General features: G+C 45.4%; 1 protein-coding gene across 1 annotated transcript in view; it reads right to left on the bottom strand.

Moving 5' to 3' along the window:
• Positions 1 to 13,814, bottom strand: part of PRKCA (protein kinase C alpha) — a 113,296-nt gene extending 99,482 nt beyond the window's left edge. The window contains exons 1-2 of the mRNA XM_042832837.1: positions 13,632 to 13,814; positions 10,932 to 10,963 (exon numbers count right to left, since the gene is read on the bottom strand). Coding sequence (XP_042688771.1) covers positions 10,932 to 10,963; positions 13,632 to 13,804 — 205 coding nt within the window. The 5' untranslated portion in view covers positions 13,805 to 13,814. The remainder of the gene's footprint in view (positions 1 to 10,931; positions 10,964 to 13,631) is intronic.
• Positions 13,815 to 19,384: the final 5,570 nt, after the last annotated feature.

Raw genomic sequence — 19,384 nt, 5'->3', positions numbered from 1 at the left:
GATGGAAGCAATATTAGTCTAAGACATAAATAAGACTTAATGCAATGCCATTTTAATGATTTTGAGAATGTTGGATCAAAGACAGAAATGCAAGGTTTCTGTCTAAAGACAACACTGGGCATCCTTGGCTCACAGTGCACCATAAGCGTGTTATGATCTGCAAGTCCATGGGAAAAGGAAGCCCAAGGATAGGCACACACAGGGAAGGAGCAGAACTAGGACATTTGAATTGATTTCAGGGCTGTGAGGTTTCCTAGAATCAGAGTCATGGAGGTTGGAAAAGACGTCTCAGATCCCCAAGCCCAATCCCAGCCCGCCCCCTGTGTCCACTGATCACATCCCTCAGTGCCACATCTCTGTGGTCCTTGAACACCTCCAGGGATGGGAACACCTCCCTGGGCAGCCTGTTCTCAAACAGACAGAAGACACAAGAGCACTGCAGGACTCTGACTATTGGGCAATAGTCAGAAGAACAAGGAGTCAGAGGGCAGCAGGAGGCTCTGAGCAGCACTCATCACGCACCCCTCACCCAGCACCTCTGCACTGAGCCACGTGTCACACCAGTAATGTTCTTCCCATCCTATTGCACAAAAGACTCAGACATATTTCCAACAGATGCATTTTGTACTCCAGTAATTTAGTGATATTTCCTGATGGCTGGTTAACACAAAAGCTGGTTGATCCAAGGACTGCATCTGTTCCCCTGCATCTCACCAGTGGGGCATTTCTAGCTGCTGAAAAAGATACCACAGAAAAACAAATTCATCTCTGTTCCTAAGCCCCAGCCTTAAAGGATAAATAATTTGTCCACACAAGAAGAACTAGAATTTAGTAGCTTGTATTTCTAAAATAGCCTGAAACAGGAAAACAAACAAACAAACCAAAAAACCACACAACACACAAACTTCAAAGCACGTTTTCATGTCGATATGTGGGTAACATTCAGGAAAAAATGTACTCCTTGATCACTTTCTCAAGCCAAGATCGTTCTCTTTAAGATGAGGGGTAATGGCCTCAAGCTACAGCAGGGAAGGTTCAGGTTGGGTATTAGTGTGCAGTGACAGCTGCCCAGGGAGCTGGGGGGTCACCATCCCCAGAGCTGTGCCAGAACTGTGGCCGAGTGGCACTGAGGGACGTGGTCAGTGGGCAAGGTGGGATGGGTTGGGGTTGGGGACCTCAGGGATCTTCTCCAACCTGAATGATTCCATGATTCTGATTTTTCCCATCACCTGTTCTACTTCCTCTGATTATTATGTGCACATAGCAAGATAACCTGCATGGAAGAACTCATACTCCTTGACACTCCAAAGTACCTACAGACCAATGAAGCCTTCAGATGCAGCTTATACTAATTCTCTCATATGCATGCATAACAGCATAATTAAAATATCAGTATTTATGTGACAATGTTTTCAAATAACATTAAGAGATATCTTGCTATAAAACTGAAATTTCACTACCAGCTCAAGCAAATCATTTCCACTTCAGAAAAATACATACAGAAACCTACAGGATAATCTACACATATCAGCACACCCCATGTCTCTCTAGGTTACTGAACATGCTGAAACAAGGGCATCTTACTTTATTAAATACTAACACAGAATTCTGCACAATACAAAACTTCAGTCCTTCAGACGATCTCAGCACTGCAAATAAAAATAAGCACAAAAGCCTATATGGGTAGCTGCAAATTAAGGTCAGATCCCCATAGGTGCTCCTTGTAGAGAAACGTAACAGATAGATGTACTATTGAGTCAGATTCTGATCCACTCACACAAAGCAGCTTAGAAGATCCAGGCTTTAAAATATTAAGGGGAACATTTATTAGCTCAACAGGAACACGATCCTGCCCTCTTACAGAGTCTGACTGCAGAATGATACGAATTGGAAGTTCTGGACATACATCAGTTATTCTACCCGCTGGCCAACCCAGTTTCCATTCTCTGCACTTCACATTTGATGGCTCTAAAATTAAACCCTGCTGATTTTATCACCAATTTCCTCTTCATTTTGCCACATTAGATGTCAAACGATCTGTACTCCTGACACTGCCCTTTTAATTATTACAACAAAAGCTTAATGACACCACGCACACATGCACGCACTCCAACGGCTCAACGGAACACGGGTGCTGAGAATTCAAAGGTCAATATTTGCATAAACTGCACAAAGGCCAAGAAAGAACAAGTCTTATTAAAAATTAAATACTATATGAAGTTCATCAACTAGTACTCCTACTGCTCCGTGGATAGTGTTTAGGACTTCACTGACATTTACTGAGTGTATTTATCAATGCTGTTTGCAGCAAACTTGTTTATAAAGCCCACCGAAGCCCCAGTACATTAATGATGCATGATGAAGTCTTTTATGCCCTTCATCAATCTTCGGTTACACGTTTACTTAAACAATCAATACTCCAAATCTATGCCGTGTCCATAAATTCGTGGCCTCGCATCAATGAATTTGTTGATTACATGTCCTCCAGCACCAAGTCTCAGACGCTGTCGGCTGCGTTAACCCACCCACGTTTTATGGTGCTGTTGTCAGGACTCAAAAAGCACTTAAGATGACAGCAGCAGCAAAAAGCCTTTGGACTCTCATGTCCCAGTGTGTTCATTACAGAGTCTGGGTTCTTTAGCTCCCACAGCAGTGGCTGCAGCAGGCATAGAAATGCACAGCAGTACAGACCCCAAGAGGAGGCTAAGGCACAAACAGGTAACAGAAGAATACAAAGAGCTCCTGCAGAAACCAGGCAGGGATGCGGTGGTAACCAAGCTTTGTCTTCCCTCCTCCCATTACAGAAATGTCTCTTATCAAGAAATCTACAAAGCTCTTACTGATTTCTACTTTATCAACTATTAATAAAATCTGTACTAGCACAGGGCCCAGCAGTGAAGCTCACACACACCAGCTTGGCTCTGTCTCCCCCAGATGCGACAGCAATCAGAGCTCCCAGGGATGTTCTGCTCTGCAGACTCTCAGCACCCCTGAGCACAACGTACCACAAAGGCAGTTCTGAGCACTAAAGAGCCTACATGATGTGAGATTCAGATCAGCAGCAACACAAAGAAGTAAGTTTGCATGACAGACCACTACTGCTCTGCCCGCTGAAATACTTGGAAAAGAATGAAACTTTTCAAAGTTCTCATATTTAGCACAGTATTGATCTCATTGAGTACAGTCACATACAGAAGAATTGAAAAGCATTCCTCCACAGGAATTAACTGATGCCTTCTGCTGCGTTTGCATCCACTTGTATTAGCTGAGAAGTTCCATTTTATAAAAATATATCCAACAGATGTAATGTGTAAAAGTCAAAGACAGGAAAGGAAGACATAAAACTGACATACTTGGATTACTCTCAGATTTAATTCATTTAAAGTGTAGGTTAGCAAACAAGTTAGAGCAATCCAAAATCTGACTAATTTTAGGGCACAGCAGAACTTCAATCAACTAATCTGTCATGATGGAGGAACTTGGAATGAAATGATAGACACGCTTTCATATTGAATCCTGTTGCATTAGTCTGATTCTGTATTTATTGTAACATGATATTTTTGTAACGTTTCCTCTCAGTCAAACAAATTTAGGGAATTGTCAGGTTGACTTCTATTAATTTTATAAGGTTCTGGAATAGGAGAAAATCGGGATGCCCAGAACATGTCATCAGTGATCAAGTTGCCATCTTCAGACACAGACATTCTCTTGACTGAAGGGGCATACAGCACCTAAAGTACTATTCTACATACTATTCAACGTAAACTGATAAAAATTAGGCTTCCCACCAAAAAGCAAGTGAGCAGACTTGGATCACGAGTCCATGTGAAGACCAACGAAACCTTCCTGTGATCAGCAGAATGGGAAATGCACACCTCATACATACATTGCTGAAGTCTAACAGTTTTAATCATTATTAAATCACCTGAAAGTTCAGATCTGAATTTTCAGAGGCACAGGAGGGCTTACGTGAGCTTCCTCTGAAAACAAGGCCCAAGCACACCAGATGCTCACAATCAATCTGGCTGATGTGCTGGTGAGTAATGAATAGAACAGAAATGGGCCATAGGCAGAAAGCTGAAAGAAGAGAAACAGTTCTTCCAGCTCACCCCAGTATGTGAATAATGCTTTGTTTACTGAAGAACTAAAATAACACATTCCAGGGAAGTTAAAAACACTATTAACTTCAAGTGAAAATGAGGAATGAAATATTCGTGCTTTGGAGAGTTACACTGGGAAGAAAACTTCAACACTCTCCTAAATGAGAATCTCTACCTTTGGTCCACACCTTGCTTTGTGCACTTTTCCCACATCTAATAATAAAATAAGGAAGGTCAGAATCTGGTCCAGTTTGAGCTCCTGCTTAATCTTTGCTGCTAACAGACACCAAACCTGACATTCATGTGCACCGTTAGTAGTTTTGAAACCCAGGCATAAGCAAGCCCAAAAAAGGATACACAAAAATAATAATTCCAGTAAGGTTCTGTACTTACAGACACATATTCTAGACTTCTAACATAGCTCATTTCATGAAAAAAAATAGTAATTAATAAAAACAATAACATCATTTCAGAATTTACATGAAGTCAGGAGAAGATACCTTCCAGGCCAAGTTACAGAATTACACGAGGGACCTCAAAAAGCTCCATGTAAATTGATTTATAATTAAAAGATCGGAATAAGTAACAATGAAACCCACAGAAAGATGCATATGCATGGGCTGGGCTGCCTGACTTGCAGGGTAACTTATGAGTCACGCTTATGGAAGGCACTATTCATAAGAAGCTGCAGTGGAAAAACTAGCAGGCAATAAGTGACTCCCAGGCACTTCAGATCTCTCTGAACACCAGCAGTGCTGAAATCAGCTATAATTTGAATCTTCAGCAGCTACAGGAATTAAAGATGCTCAGCAGGCAGTTCCCCTTACCTGGGCTCACTCAACACCCCTACCAATGACATGGATGAAGGGATGGAGTGCACCCACAGCAAGTTTGCTGATGGCACAGAGCTCTTTTTGGTGGTGCCCAGTGACAGGACAAGGGGCAGTGGGCACAAACATGAGGAAAAACTTCTTCACTTTGGGGTTTACAGAACAACAGCACAGACTGCCCAGAGGGGCTTTGGAGGATATCTCCTTCTAGGGAGATATCCAAACCCATTGGGAAACTTTCTTGTGTCACTGCTGTAGCTGCTTTGGAGAGCTTGGACTGGGGGATCTCCAGAGGTTCCTTCCAACTCCTACATTTCTGCCCTTATACACAATAGAGACATTCACACAGATTTTATGCTTTCTACTGCAGACTTAAAAGCAGAACTTGAAGTTTTTATTAAATAACATTATTTTTACCCTTCACCCTAAAGAGAAACAATCCACAGAGAGAAAAAAACAAAAAAAAAAAAACAAAAAACCAAGCATAAAACAAATAATTATCTGTGCATCTCAACAGGGAAATCTGTTTTCTTCAGCCTTCTGCAACTTTCTTTCCAACATTTCATTAGATTCCGCTCATGGCATAAAAGCCATTTCAATCCACAGAAATCTTGTATAAAATTAACACCATATGTGGCTGCATATCAGCAGCTGATGTGTAGTATTACAATGAAACACAAGGGAAAATAAAGAACATGCCAAACTTTATCTTCCCCAGGTCTCAAACTGGTTTATCTGTCAGCTCCGAACAAGCTATCACTCCCACATGTTTAATTAGAAGCTGAGGAACTTCACAGAATTGCATCCAGGGCACTGGAACAGACAGTTTCTCTGAACTGGAACGCACTGCTGGGATATCGAAGGGATTCAAGTAAATAACCCAAAGTTTAACATGGCAGAAGTGTGGGAAGGGTGAAGATGCTTCTGCCTTTGAAATACAATACAAGAAAACAACAGCAACAACAAAAACACGGACTGCTGCTGCAAGATAAAATGTAATTAAGCTCCAATTTGGATGAGCACAATATCATCTAAAAGATGTTCTAGAAAAACAGGAGTGCGATGGCATGTTTCTCTATTGTCATGGTCCATGTTGAGCAAATTGTATATTTAATAGATTTTGTATTGTACACCTATTTTTATTTAATGTTCAGGGTTGGTTGGTGCTTTTTTTGTGACCAGTATGACTGTAGTAAAGGGGAATCTTTGTGAACACGTGCATCTGCTCTCTTCTGACAAAGGTGCCCACTGGTCCTTTTCCTAAAGCAGCGATGCTCAGACAACAGAACCCTTTCCTATGGCAGAACCATAACGAATCTATCTATGTTAGCAATTGCTGCTCCACCAGGAATGGTTTTGCAGATGAAAATAATGCGAAGAACACCCACACCATTCACATTCATGGCTTTCATGCTGGGTTAGTCACAGCAGAGTCCACTAGCCCAGCATCCTTTAGCACCTGGAGCACCCAGATCACAACCCCGTTAGGCTGAGGGCCAACGCTGAGCACAAAGCAGGCTGCAGGAATCACTTGTTCTGTGCACAGACACGCTCTGTGCTCCCAGTTCTGCTGTTTTGAGCTTTGGGTGTTTGTTTGTTTGTTTTTCTTTCTTTCTTTTGTGGTTTTTATTTCGTTTTTGCTCTCTCTGAGGGCTCTATTTTGGAATGGATACCTTCCAGTTATATGCATGAATTATATTAAAAGCCAGCTGCTTGAAGTACATCCATATTAAGTTTCCCCTCTCAGAAGAATTCATGCTGACCTTTAAGTTACGTAGACAGACTTGGAGCGACTTCCATGGAATTCATTTCTCTGTCTCAGCCTTATAGAAAAATTACTTAATGTAAACTGTGGCACGTGACTAATTAACATCAGGAGCACACAGCAAAACACACAGTTGTTCAAGCTATGGTCTGTAATACCCCATCTTATCCCTGAAATGATAGGGACACTGAAGAAGCAGCTCTGGCAGAGAAGGGAACTTGGTATCTTATCCACCCCGTGGCAGTAACATTTCCAAGTAAGGAAGACAGAAAACCTTTCGATGCAAAGCAGTATGGCCATGCAGTTTACTTTATTAACTTGTTGTTGTTGTTACAAAGGAAACAGAATGTAGTGAAGTGAACAAGAAACTATCGGGGAAACAAAACTATCAGGATAGGAAATTAAGAAGTAAACTTTGTTCTATCCTCAGTAAATAATTAATTGTGTGGCTACAGACCACACTACAACAGCACTTAGAACTAAGAAAAAGGACACACAAACCAGGTCGTGAGGCTTCAGATTTTGTTGGTTCAAACATTCAGATCTCAGCATTGGAAGTGAGTTTCTGGACACCCCCCCCTGCAGGTCTTTAATATAACATTTTGAATGAAAACAGACTGTAAAAGGTGGTGGCACCCATGGGTTCCCTGGTCAAGAACCAAAAAAAAAAAGAAAAGATTAAATAAAAATGAATGAGCCACTGGTTTAACATCCAAGCATTACGATACTTGCAAGGACAGCAGAAAAGAAGAAAACTCAGGGCTTCACATTCTTATGGAAGGAGTCCCTCTGGATTTCTAGCCAGCCCGGCAGCAGCCACACGAGCAAGTGCCCCTCACCTGGCATGGGCTGTCCCCAAAATCCAACAGCCTGAAAATAAACTGAGAGAATGAACATGGGAAAAAAAAAAATGGAAGCAGCAATAGTTACACAGATTAAATATCGTCTGCTGCTTCAACTAATTCCTCTAATTTTTATTTGCATAAATTAGAAAATACACATGAAATTCCCCCTTAGCAGATTAGGTTCTACTCAGAGTGTAACGACGAATATCAAAAGGAAGACAGAGCCAAAACTTCACTTCAAAGCCTCCTTAATTTCACGTTTGATCTCTTGAAAGAAGAGCATCCATCCTGCGGTAGACTCAGGAACATGTTTTTGTCAGTTCCCTTTCTCACATTCCCTCTCAGTGCTCCAGGTGTGCACTACATGCACGCTCTCAGCAGCACTGGCAGCTCACAGTTCTGCTGGCAGCTTCCAAGAGCCCAACAAAGCCGTGACTCTCTGACACACCTCACCATCATGTTTTCCCCACCACAAATGTGATCAACAGAGCAAGAACTCCTGCTTCAGAGTGTTTCAGAGCAGTTTGTGTTTGTATACATAAACCACAAATTTCAACAACCAGCAATGACAGCAAAATGCATTCTAAGAACCAGAGTCAGGGAAAAACAGCTAAGAGGAAGTTAGCCCAGCTCTTCTGAACTCACTTCCACATCCATATTTCTCAGGGCCCATCTTTGGTACTTTTCCACTGACAATTTTCGACTCCAAATCCCCTTTCTGACAAATTTCCTATCGTGGCAAAACACAACTGAATTCTGTGCCCTCTCTCTCAGCACCATTTGATTTCAATGCACAATTACTATGGACATTTCCTCTTCCCTTTGGTATCAAAGACAGGACGAATCTGAAACAACTTTGGAAATAGCAAAACCTCCCCACCCTCGAAGGTGCCCAATGTCAGCTTTCAGTCTAGCAGGAGCTTTAGCAGCACTCTTTAAAACAGAGCTAGAACAGCTTCTTACAATGGAAACTCTGACAAACCAAGAACTATACCTGTACCCGGAGCTGTCACTGTAACAGTCTTTGCTTTCCCTCGTGTCATAGTGAAATTTCCATTATGCCTTCATTTGCCCTTCTTTTCTATAAAGGCAGAAGATTAAGATTGCCCAGGGAGGTTGTGGATGCCCCGTCCTTGGATGTGTTTAAGGCCAGGTTGGACGGGGTCCTGGGCAACCTGATCTGAATGTGGATGTTTGGTGGCCCTGCTAGGCAGGGGGGCTGGAACTACATGATCCTTGAGGTCCCTTCCAACCCGGGTGATTCTGTGATTAAAAAACTAGGGTGTTGTTTCTTTAATTCTTCACATTCCCAGCAGTTTCTGTCATTGCATTTGTCCTTCCAGCTTCAGCTGGTGACTTTTTAAATGAAGCTTCAGAAAGTAGAACACAAGTTGAACTCGGCTGTTTAACCTTATAACTGAGGTTCTATTTTTCAAAATTATCATCCTGAGAGTGAGTGCTCTTTGATTTTTACTACAACTAAATACAGTGAATAAAAATGTCAGCCAGCAAAACAAAACCCACACCAAACCACTACTTCCAGCTGTGGGCTCAATAATCCTTCTGAGTCCCTCCCAACTCAGGATATTCCATGATTCTACTTTAGGAATTCATTAGTTGAAATACTCCCTGGATTTATCAGTGCATCACCAATAACCTCCTAGAAACTATCACACAGCTTGGAATTGAAAACAGCAGTATTTCATTCACATTTTGACCGTGTACAAACACAGAACTCCAGAAACACTGGAATACGACAGCCTCCAAAGAGAGACTGCAATAATAATAATTAAAAAAAAATAATCAGCCTGCTCTATTGCTTGTTCCTGCTTGTGCTCATGCAGAGCATTTGGAGGCAAGAAGGCACAGGATTAGTTTTCATCAGACAAAACTCTCCCCAGATTGCAGCAGTTGCAATGGTAGAAGGAATTCCAGGCACAGAAGAACATGTCCTGGAAGTGCAATGCCACGCTAAATCTGTCAGGAGGAGGGCAGAACGTCAGCCTTGTGTGAATTATGAACCCTCAGACCATTTAAATACAGCTCTGATTATTTCCTGCACACCAATGGAAATCTCTAATGCACATCTAAATAATTCCTTAGCCAGAAATGGGATTCAGCTGCAAACACCACCCTCCTATGGCAGAGGATGCACGGCTCTACACAGCACTGCTGTGGTGGGACGAGCAAAGAGATGGAGGATATTCACAGAATTTGGCATTAACATTCTGGAGCTTAGACCTTGTGCACAAGGTCCACTGTAAAACCATGGCTGCATTCTTACCGTGCCTGAACAAAGCATGCAATATTTTCCCAGTATGCATCAGTAACGTCTCTCTGCAAGTCTCTACTTGAAGAAAGGAAAATATCTTGCAACATCTTTAAATGGCATCTTGTGTTTGCGTTCGGATACTCTGAGGTTTCATTTCAAGAAGTATCAACTAACATCAACGTTCATAAAAATACCACAGAATCCATCATTTCGCCAGCGAATCAGTAAATGCAGCATTCAGCAAAGTCAAATACGCTCTGAGGCATTAGCAAATAACCATTAAGAGCGCAATGAAAGAAACAGGCAGCTAATGAGAACACAAGGTACGCCTGCAGGTGGAACGTAGGGAAGGAGGTAGGAAAAGGAGAGGCACAACAAACACATGGCACAGAAAGGACAAACAGTTGGGTGTGGCTGCTTTATGATTAAATGGTCACTAATGATAAGAATTTGGCAATAGCACAGAACACAGGAGAACACACTGCTTCGTGCTCTGGGTTTCCTGCATGTTGTTATCTCCCACTGCAATAGCTTTCGGTTTCTCGAGGTTAGCAGAATTATTAAATTGGTGATTTATTTATTTTAGGTGGCATTATATGTGCCTCTTTTGGGGGGGTGAGGCGGGGGTTTATTGACTACTACTTAGCACAGAGAAATGCCACCTATCCTAAAACATAATGAAACCAAAGGTCCTCCAGACCATACAACGTATGACAATTAAAAGCAGGGACTTTGGGTTATGAAAGGAAGCCATATGACTAAAAAGTGAATCCATTTTCCAAAACGCCCACACAGACAAGAGCTTCTGATGTGAAAAACGGTCTCAGCAAAAGCTAAATTGCACAGATTATTCTCAGGAAAAGTTCGAAGCTGCTCTAAGCAGATCAGATGATATTTCTCTTTCTTAAATCTCCTCGCAGCGAACCCTCTTCCCATCATTACAGTGACTTTGATTGTTCAATGCATATGACATAAATACCAATTGTTAATTAAGCAAATAATTGTCTTTCTTTAAAAGGTGCAGAGGCAGAGCTGCTCAGGTTTTCCATGCTGACCGCTCCCCGCCGCAGGCACGCCTTGCCCACCTTCACACAGCAGCCAAAAAGCATCGAGCCTTACCTTGGCACTGGAATCCTTGTTTCCCAAATCCCCTGCGTGAAAAAAAGAAAATAAAGATCACCTGTCTCAGTATGCTTCATTCTTGCTTTGCTAATCTATAACCACATAAAATTAGTTTCTTGTTCAATTTCTTTAGATTTTACCAGGACAGCAACAGACTTAAAAATACACAACGCACACAGCCCACCCATCCCCAGGCAGAGTACAAGCACTGCCTCTGCCTATTTAATTTCAGCTTCTGGCAATTCTTTTTTATTTTTGTTATTATTTCACAAGCTATTTTTGATCTTCGTTTATCATCATCAGTGATCACTGCATAACATTTCAACTCTTTTAACACCATGCCTATACTGAACGGCGATGTAAGACAGCCCAAGCTGCAGAACCCAGAACACAAACACGACTCCATTCCTCAGCCCCATCCCAGCCTGCAGTGTCAGACGGAGGCAGATAAAGGGCTCCGTGCAGATGAGAAGGCATTGGGTGCACTCTGATGCTCTCCCAGCTCCCCGCTTCATTTCCATTACAAAACACAGTCGTACCCCCACAAATGCAGCCACGCGCTGCAGTGCCACCCTGAACCTCTGTTAACCTACAGCAAATCTCCACGCTGTTGCTTTTGTTTATTTGTTTACCTTTAAACATTCGACATCGCCTTTCCACAAAAATAAACGTTCTGAGGATCTGACCTATAAACATCTCTCTGCATCTCCCCTCTTTGTGGGATGTTTCTCAACTGGAGAGCCACACGGCCAAGAGCAAACAGCCTGGGCAGGAGGCAGGCAGCTTGAGTTAATGCAGAGTTTCACTGGGAACACTGCAGAAGTGATCTGAAAAAATGATTTATTTTTTTTTTTAATTTAGAGAAGGGACAAAGCCTCCAGGATGAATTCACATCAGGTGGGGAGGGACTCTGTACAACTTGCAGCATTTTTTCTGTATTTCTACTGAAAAGCATTCTCCCTGCTATCGACATATGCAGGCCCAAGCTAAGAAGCCCAGAAGAGATATGCAATTGTGTGCTAGCTTGGCAGAATGTGACCCTATGTAATGTCATTCTGTCACAACTATTGCTTCACAAAACCAGAAAGCACACAAGTGTGCAAATGTGACTGTGGGAAAGCTGAGAACAGGATTAAGGACACAAAATGGGCTTTTTGGTTTTATTTTCTCATCTTTTTGAACAGCCACACAGCAAAGGCCACCGCTCTGCTGCCTACCCCAGGGCACAGCCATTCCTTCTGGGCTGAGCTGAGCGCATTCAGCAGCACAGGAAGGCAGCACCACCCCATGCTCTGATCAGCGCATTTTAAGGAAGAGGTCTTCCAAATCCATCAGAGCTCAGAAGCAAAGCAGAGAGGTGAATGTTGTCTAAGAAGGTAAGGAAGGCTGTGTTATTTAAGGCTGTGTTACCCAGACGAGTCTAATCTAAGTAGAAGATCTATTTGCTCGGTTCACTGAAGGTCGCTTTTGCCGTTCTTTATACCTCGAAGCAGATGTTAATAGCCACGTGTCATTCTGGAAAGAGATGAAGCATTTTTCATGGTGTGTGGCACTTATTCAAAACCTGTCTGTCTTCGTGCAAGGAAATGAAACAAGTTCTAGAGCTGTCACATGCCCATGTGCCGACTGCACTGATCTCAGCAACAAGAAAAGACCAGAGCTGCTCCCCGTGCCAACTGTCAGCTGCAGGATATCCTTTCCCTTCAGACCCATCCTGTCACCGGGTGCCTCTTAAACAGCAGCACTGAGTTTTGGTTTAACTGTGGTACTCAGCATCACAGCGCTGCGCTTCCACACCTGCCCGCACAATTCAGTCTGCTCTGAATTCATTCTGAAGTAGTTTGTGAAGGTCTCTCACTTTTCCGACAACTAGATTTGCTTCTTTTTCTTTCCAAATAGGATAATAAGTCTGCCTGTTTCCGCTGCACTCTCCTCGTTTCTATTCCCTCTCCTCACTCTGCAAATGTATGTTAAGCATTTCTCCAGCATGCAAAAGGAGGGATGCTCTGCCAGGCAGACTGTGCTCAGCACCCAGGTGAGAAGATCTGGGCGCACACCCAGCAATGAACCGCAGCCCAGTTCTCAAAAGGACAGCCGCCCTCACACCCCAGCGGATCCAGCTGCCGCCGGGCGGGTGGGGAAATCTCAGCTCCAGCTCCGGCCCCAACCCCTACCTATTCTTCTTCCCAGCCTCAGCTCCGGCCGCTGCCGCCCGCAGGGCTCTCGGGGCCGCTCAGCGTTGCTCTGTCGCCCAGAAGAGGGCACGGCAGGAGGGTTCGGTGCGTGTTTTCCCCAAGAGGCTGAGTAATGAGGGTGTTGGAGGAAGTTTTCCTCCCCTCCCTTTAGCAGGAGCCATTCCCTTGGAGAACTCTCCTCGCAGCAGGGGTGTCACCGCGCTTTCCCAGCCAGAGGAAATAAATCGAGCGCAAAGTTCCAGGCGGGGCCGCACAAGTTGTGTGCCATGGAGCTCAGCGCCCGCGAGCCGGGCCGCAAAACGCGGCCGGGGGAGGAGACGGGGCCGCGGGGCACCGCGGAGCGGGACGGGGCGGGGAGCGGCGCTCGCCCGGGGGCCGCGGCTCACCTGCCCGGAGCGGCGGCGTCGGGGGAACGGGGGCGGAGGTGGGAACCGGGGGGATCCGGGGCCGGGGGAGGAGGCGACCGCGGCGGGGAAAGGGGCGGCTCGGGGCCGTCTCTCACCAGATGAAGTCGGTGCAGTGGCTGCAGAAGGTGGGCTGCTTGAAGAAGCGCGCGATGAATTTGTGCTCCTTCACCTCGTGCACGTTCTTCTGTCTCAGGGCCCCTTTGCGAGCAAAGCGCCGCGCCGCGTCCGGGGCCGCGCCGGGCTCGGAGCCTGTGAACACGTCGGCCATGGCTCCCCGCTCTGCCCGCCGGGAGCCGCCCCGACGTCCGCCCCGTCCGGCGGCCGCCGAACCTCTGGCAACGCTGCGGCGGCGGCGGGCGCTGCCTCCCGCTCCCGAGCCTGACGTCGAAGCGGGAGGAGGAGAATCCCGGCCCCGCGTCGCCGCTCCGCCCGCGGGGCAGAGCGAGCCCCCGGCCGCGGCGGGGCGGGGCGGGCCCGGAGCCGCCTCCGGCTCCCCCCGACCTCGGCTCCCCCCGGCCCGCGGGGGCGGCACCTGCTGCGGTCGGGGCCGCGCTCCCCGCTGACACGCAGACACACAGACGCGCAGACACGCGCACGACCGCCGTACGCCACCCGGCCCTTCCGCCTCCCGCCCCTCCGCCGCCGACAGAGGAGCCGCGCGGTTCTCCCCGCTCCCCGCCCCGCAGCGCACACGCAGCCGTGCCGCCCGCTGACCTCCGGCTGCGCGGTACGTGCGGGGGAACGGCGGCCCCGCGGCAGCGCCCGCTGCGTCGGCGTTGCCATCCAGCACCCATCGCTGCGATGGGACGGGCAGGAAGCGGGCTGCCAACTCCTTTCCACTAGTTGGTGTGTGCACACGTGCACAGCCACTTCTATCCCGTTTTCGTGCCCGTGTAACGCTCTGGAAGTAACTCCTCTGCTCCTGTTCACATCACGCAGTCTCAGGACATGGAAACATTGTATGCACCCGGCACAGACATAATTTCCTACAGTAACTCCATGCATTCAGGAAAACACCACATAAAGCATGGCCGTGTGTGTCTGAAAATATTCTGCATCCCAAAGGAAACAAGTCCTAATCATTATCAACTAATAAAAATTATTACCTCATATTTTTCACATACGGAGAATGGACGCGCAGTGTCATGAGGCAGCAGTGTGCCCTGGTGGCCAGGAAGGCCAACGCTTTGGTGGGGTGCACTGCAGGCAGGGCAGGGAGGCTCCCCTGGGGGCACAGCTGGAGCCCTGTGCGGGGCTCTGGGCTCTGCAGTCCCAGGCAGAACTGCTGGAGAGAGCCCAGCAGAAGGTGCAGAGATGGTGGGGTCCTGGAGCACATGTTGATGGGGAAAGGCTGCGAGCCCTGGAGCTATTCACCTGGGGAAGGAAAGGCTGAGGGAAGTCTGAGCAGTGCCCATCAATAACTGAAGGGCTGAAGGGTTGGAGCCGGCTCTGGTGGTGCCCAACAAAAGGACACGGGGCAACGGGCACAGACCGGAACATGAGAAGTTGCACTGGGGTCCCTTCCAACCCCTACAGTTCTGTGATTCTGTGACTAAAAGTTCCTCTGCCCCACACCGTTCCACATCTGTCTGTAAGCATGCACACTATGCAGTATTTCACAAGAATGAAAGAAGGCCAATTAATTCCAATTAAGTCTCATTTGCTGACAGGAGAAGTTGAGCGCAGACATTTACCCATGCAATCATCACACGTTATCTCTCTACTCTTGCTGTGCCAGCTCGGGTTTCTGGGTGCAGCCTGGCTGAGCTGGCACAGCACAGTCTCACACCAAAGAACTGGGGACAGGGCCAGGCTTCCTTTATTCTGCACTTAAGGAATCAGCTCATGTGCCAATCAGTCCAACTACTGCCATGCGCCCTTACTTCACAGGCTCTTATTTTCCACGCTACCACGTTCAAATTTGATCTGAAATTCAATAAAATAGAAAGATTTTGTGTTTGGTTTCTACCTATTGTGCACAGATGTTTCAAAGCCCTTATTTCTGTTCAGAGAGAATAGATTTTTCTTGTCTTAATTAACTTATGCTGAAGCACGAGGAGCACTGAGAAACATTTTGTACTCTCATTAAGTATTCTATCAAGAAATATGGAATGCATTATTTGCTTTTCCTATCGTGCTGTCTTACAAACTGAGCTACTGAAACTGGAGAACCTGACTGATCAGACACACCTCCATTGCATTGGATTTAGGGGACTTCATAAATTATGCATTTCCTTAAAATCTCACAAACCTGCTGATTCATTTTGCATTCCAGTTTCTTCCCTGGGAATGGATCTGGTTGAGATTCATTCACTGAAACTCTGGCATGTGTCCCAGGCTCCTATTTCCAGCACCTGCTGATCGCCTCGTTAGGCCCCAGGGAAAAGCCACAGTTGTGACACTGAGATGACACTGGGGTCACTCCTCTGCCTCACTGCATGTCAAACCCAACCAATTTTTTGTGTATGATGAATATGGCTATTAGGCAAGGGAAAAAAGCCATTATGAGAGCATAGCAACCCTCAGATTGGGTAAAGCATTATGGCACTATAACCTTCCCTTACTGTAAGTAATGTACGACTCCCCTGACCACAGTATTTTGGATGCATCTCACTTACACAAGGCTTTAATACACAAAAATCTGTATGTATACACATCTGTGTTTGAACATCAATGTTTTTCACCACGTCCAGGAAATGTCACAGCGGTGCTATGAAGAGATGCCATGTTCCACTCGCCAGATGCTTTTGGTATATGCATCCCAACATCAGCTTTTAACAGCCTGGACATCCAATTTCCTCTGCCTGCAGGTCCTGTGGGTGCTACAGGAACTCACACTTCCTCTGTGAATTACTGAAGGAAAGCAGTCTGCCATTCTGAGTGCACACAGCACCATCAGCAGCCCCAGCTTTGCCCTTCTGCTTCGGGTAGCACTGCAGTTTGTTCCTGAGTCAGGCCATCTGGCCAAGGAGTCAGCACTGTCATCTGTGTTCAGGCATATAAGAGGTTATTAAATCAGAGCAGATTCAGAATTTCCAACTCCAAATGAGTTTATAGGATCAGCCCATAAGAAGTTTATTCATGTTTGAATATTCCTCTGCTGGAAGGGCCCGTTGGATGATGTGTCTCTGAAGATGATTGCTCTAACAAACTCAGCTCCTCCAGGGCTTTCTGTATCTGCATCAATGCCATTCCAGGTCTGTGAGTGTCCCAGAGAAAGGGCCTGGATTGTTCTGTTCTGATGTGTGCACTCTGCATCAGATCAGCTTGAAAAGCAAAGAGAACACCTTCATTACTGCCTTAGGCAGTTGTTGCTCTCTTTTATTATTTCCTGCTTCTTAGAAGTATGCAACAAAAAAAGGAATCACTTCCTGCTGTAGACCTATACGGAAGTTCACAGCCCAATTTCTCCTTACATTTCAAAACAAATTACAATCACTTCCTCTTCTCGAGAGCCATCAGAACAAGCAGTTAGATTCCTGTCCAGAAGGATGACTTCATTGCAAACTTGCTGTCTAAAAACAATCTCCTTCATTCAATCTCATCCTTCAAAAGAATTTTCACAGTCAGCTTCTGAGACATTTGTTCCTGCAGCTATTGTGGAATAACTGTTTGTCATAACAAAGTCCAAACCCATTACCAGTTTCCACTAATATCCAGGATTCGGTCAAAATTCAAAGCCAGCTTTTCCCACTTTTTTTTCCCATACAACAAACTGTTTCTCTCTTTGAAATCATCCACAACATTTAGTTTTGAAGCTCCCTTTCTCAAATCAGTAGCTGTTAATCAGTACACCATGCCCATTACTGCTACAGGTTCTCCAGCTCCTGTTAGGCGTTCAGCAGCAGCATTGTTTCTTGCTTTTATGCAGACACTTTGGCAACAATGTACCATACGTGTTTCCAAGACTTAGAAAAAAGGTAGGATGTGGCAGTGTAAATACATGCGTGAGCCTTCTTCTGTCTCCTGCTGGAGCCGTGCAGGAAGGCAGGACTATGTTCCTACCACCACAGAACAGCTGAGGTTGGAAACGAGCTCTGAAATCATCCCATCTAACCACTGACTGTCCAACCACTGACCCACCCCCACCGTGCCCGCTTTGCATCTTCCTGTACCAGCACTGCCATCTTCATCTTGGAGTCTCTCTGCATCGGTGTATGCAGGGTCTGTGTAATTCTGTGTCTTTCTGTGCTTACCCAGATTCTCTTTTCTGCCTTTCCTCCCTGAAGTTCCTGATATTGCAGGTTAGGAAATACCGGATCTGTAGACAGAGCTTATTATCAAATTATTCCATGTGACAGCTTGTTCACACATGCTAGTACTAATGTGAAAGCTTGAGTGTATGTATTGAAGCAGTCAGAAAGAAGGCTGAGCATAGGAAAACAATCTCACAAGAGATGGAATTTCACAGAATGAAATAGTGCCTAAGAGTTTGGAACAACAAAAAAAATGGCACCTGGTAACACATAGCCATTTGGAAGGGATGAAATTGCAGCTCATTGATACGCATTAGGAAAATCCTGCTTTCCTTTGTGACATGCACACAGTGCCATTATCCCAACCTGCAATTCACTGAAAGTGGTGCAAAGCCCACGTGTCACACAGAGCTGTGAGTTATCCCCACCGCACTCCATAGGACTGGAAATAAATGGCTGCTGATATACAGAACACTGAGGGTAAAATAGATCTTCATTTTTCATATCAATGTTCTCATCAGAACACTGAGTGACAACCGATTGCTTTCCTTTCTCACATCTCAGGTGCATTAGGAACATGCTGAAATATCTCCTACTTCTGGGGCTGAATCAGAGCTTGATGCTGCTACAGTCTGAAATGTGATGGTGGTCCCTTGGGACGTTTCATGGGTTTTTGTCTCTTTCTAGATTGTATAAATAAAAATTTCTGCCTCAGCTGGAGTGTTTTTTATCACCGCTGTTTTGCAGTTTGTCCTTCCCACCAGCAATCTCTCTGCAAAATTTTCAACATCGCTTCCAAAAAGTAATTCACATTCTTTTGAGTGCATCAGAACAATTCTCTCGTGTAGGCAAATTTCACTCTTCAAACGTACGCACGGAAAAAAAAGGCAGAAAGGCTCAGACTTGGAAATACAAACAAAGCACTCAAACCACATTGAAAAGAACAACCCTCTCTTGTGCCAGCCAAACAAGAGCGCCTCTATTATTGTGTTTAGAGAAACATGGCACACAGGTTCAAAGGAAACAAAGTAGGTGGTTCTTGTGATAGACAATGGGCTCCTGGAATCTTTGCCCAGCAGAACCAAGCACGAGGATTGGCATTGATGCAGGAGGCTGCCATGCGCATGGAGGAGAGCAAACATCTTTGGAGATGAAGGTCAGGTTTTGCTAACCACAGGGCAGGAGCTTCCCCAAACTGAAAGCTGTCAGCTGCCAGATGCTGAAATGTTATCCTCAATCTCCATTTCTTTCTTTCCAGTTGTTTTGGTGCAAAATGTTAACTGTATATGTAGGGTTTACCTTCATGGCTTAAAGGAGCTCTGGTAGCTTGTGTACATACAATGCTTTGAATAGTAAAATCCGTCCATCAAGAACACGTAGAAGAGCACTGCCTACACTGGTCTGAAGCTTCTCTCTGATCTGTTGTTATCCTGGATGTGCTTTCTGACCCCAAACCAGGACAAGTAACTTATTCTGTACTGCTGGTGTGCTGCAAAGCATCTGCTTTGGGTACTGACTGACACATCTATGCAATGTCAGGACAACAGCTACAGCTTCTTTGTGTTGGTTATGGGCTGTGTGGTGCCATCTCACTGACACCAAATTGAAAGAGAAATTTCCCATTATTTCGATGTGAACAGCAAGGTGCTGTG

The sequence above is a fragment of the Centrocercus urophasianus genome, unplaced genomic scaffold (assembly GCF_019232065.1).
Source record: "Centrocercus urophasianus isolate 14NV4802_14NV808 unplaced genomic scaffold, USGS_Curo_1.0 seq_40, whole genome shotgun sequence".
In the NCBI taxonomy this organism is placed as follows: domain Eukaryota; kingdom Metazoa; phylum Chordata; class Aves; order Galliformes; family Phasianidae; genus Centrocercus; species Centrocercus urophasianus.
This window is presented reverse-complemented; position numbering and strand designations above follow the sequence as displayed.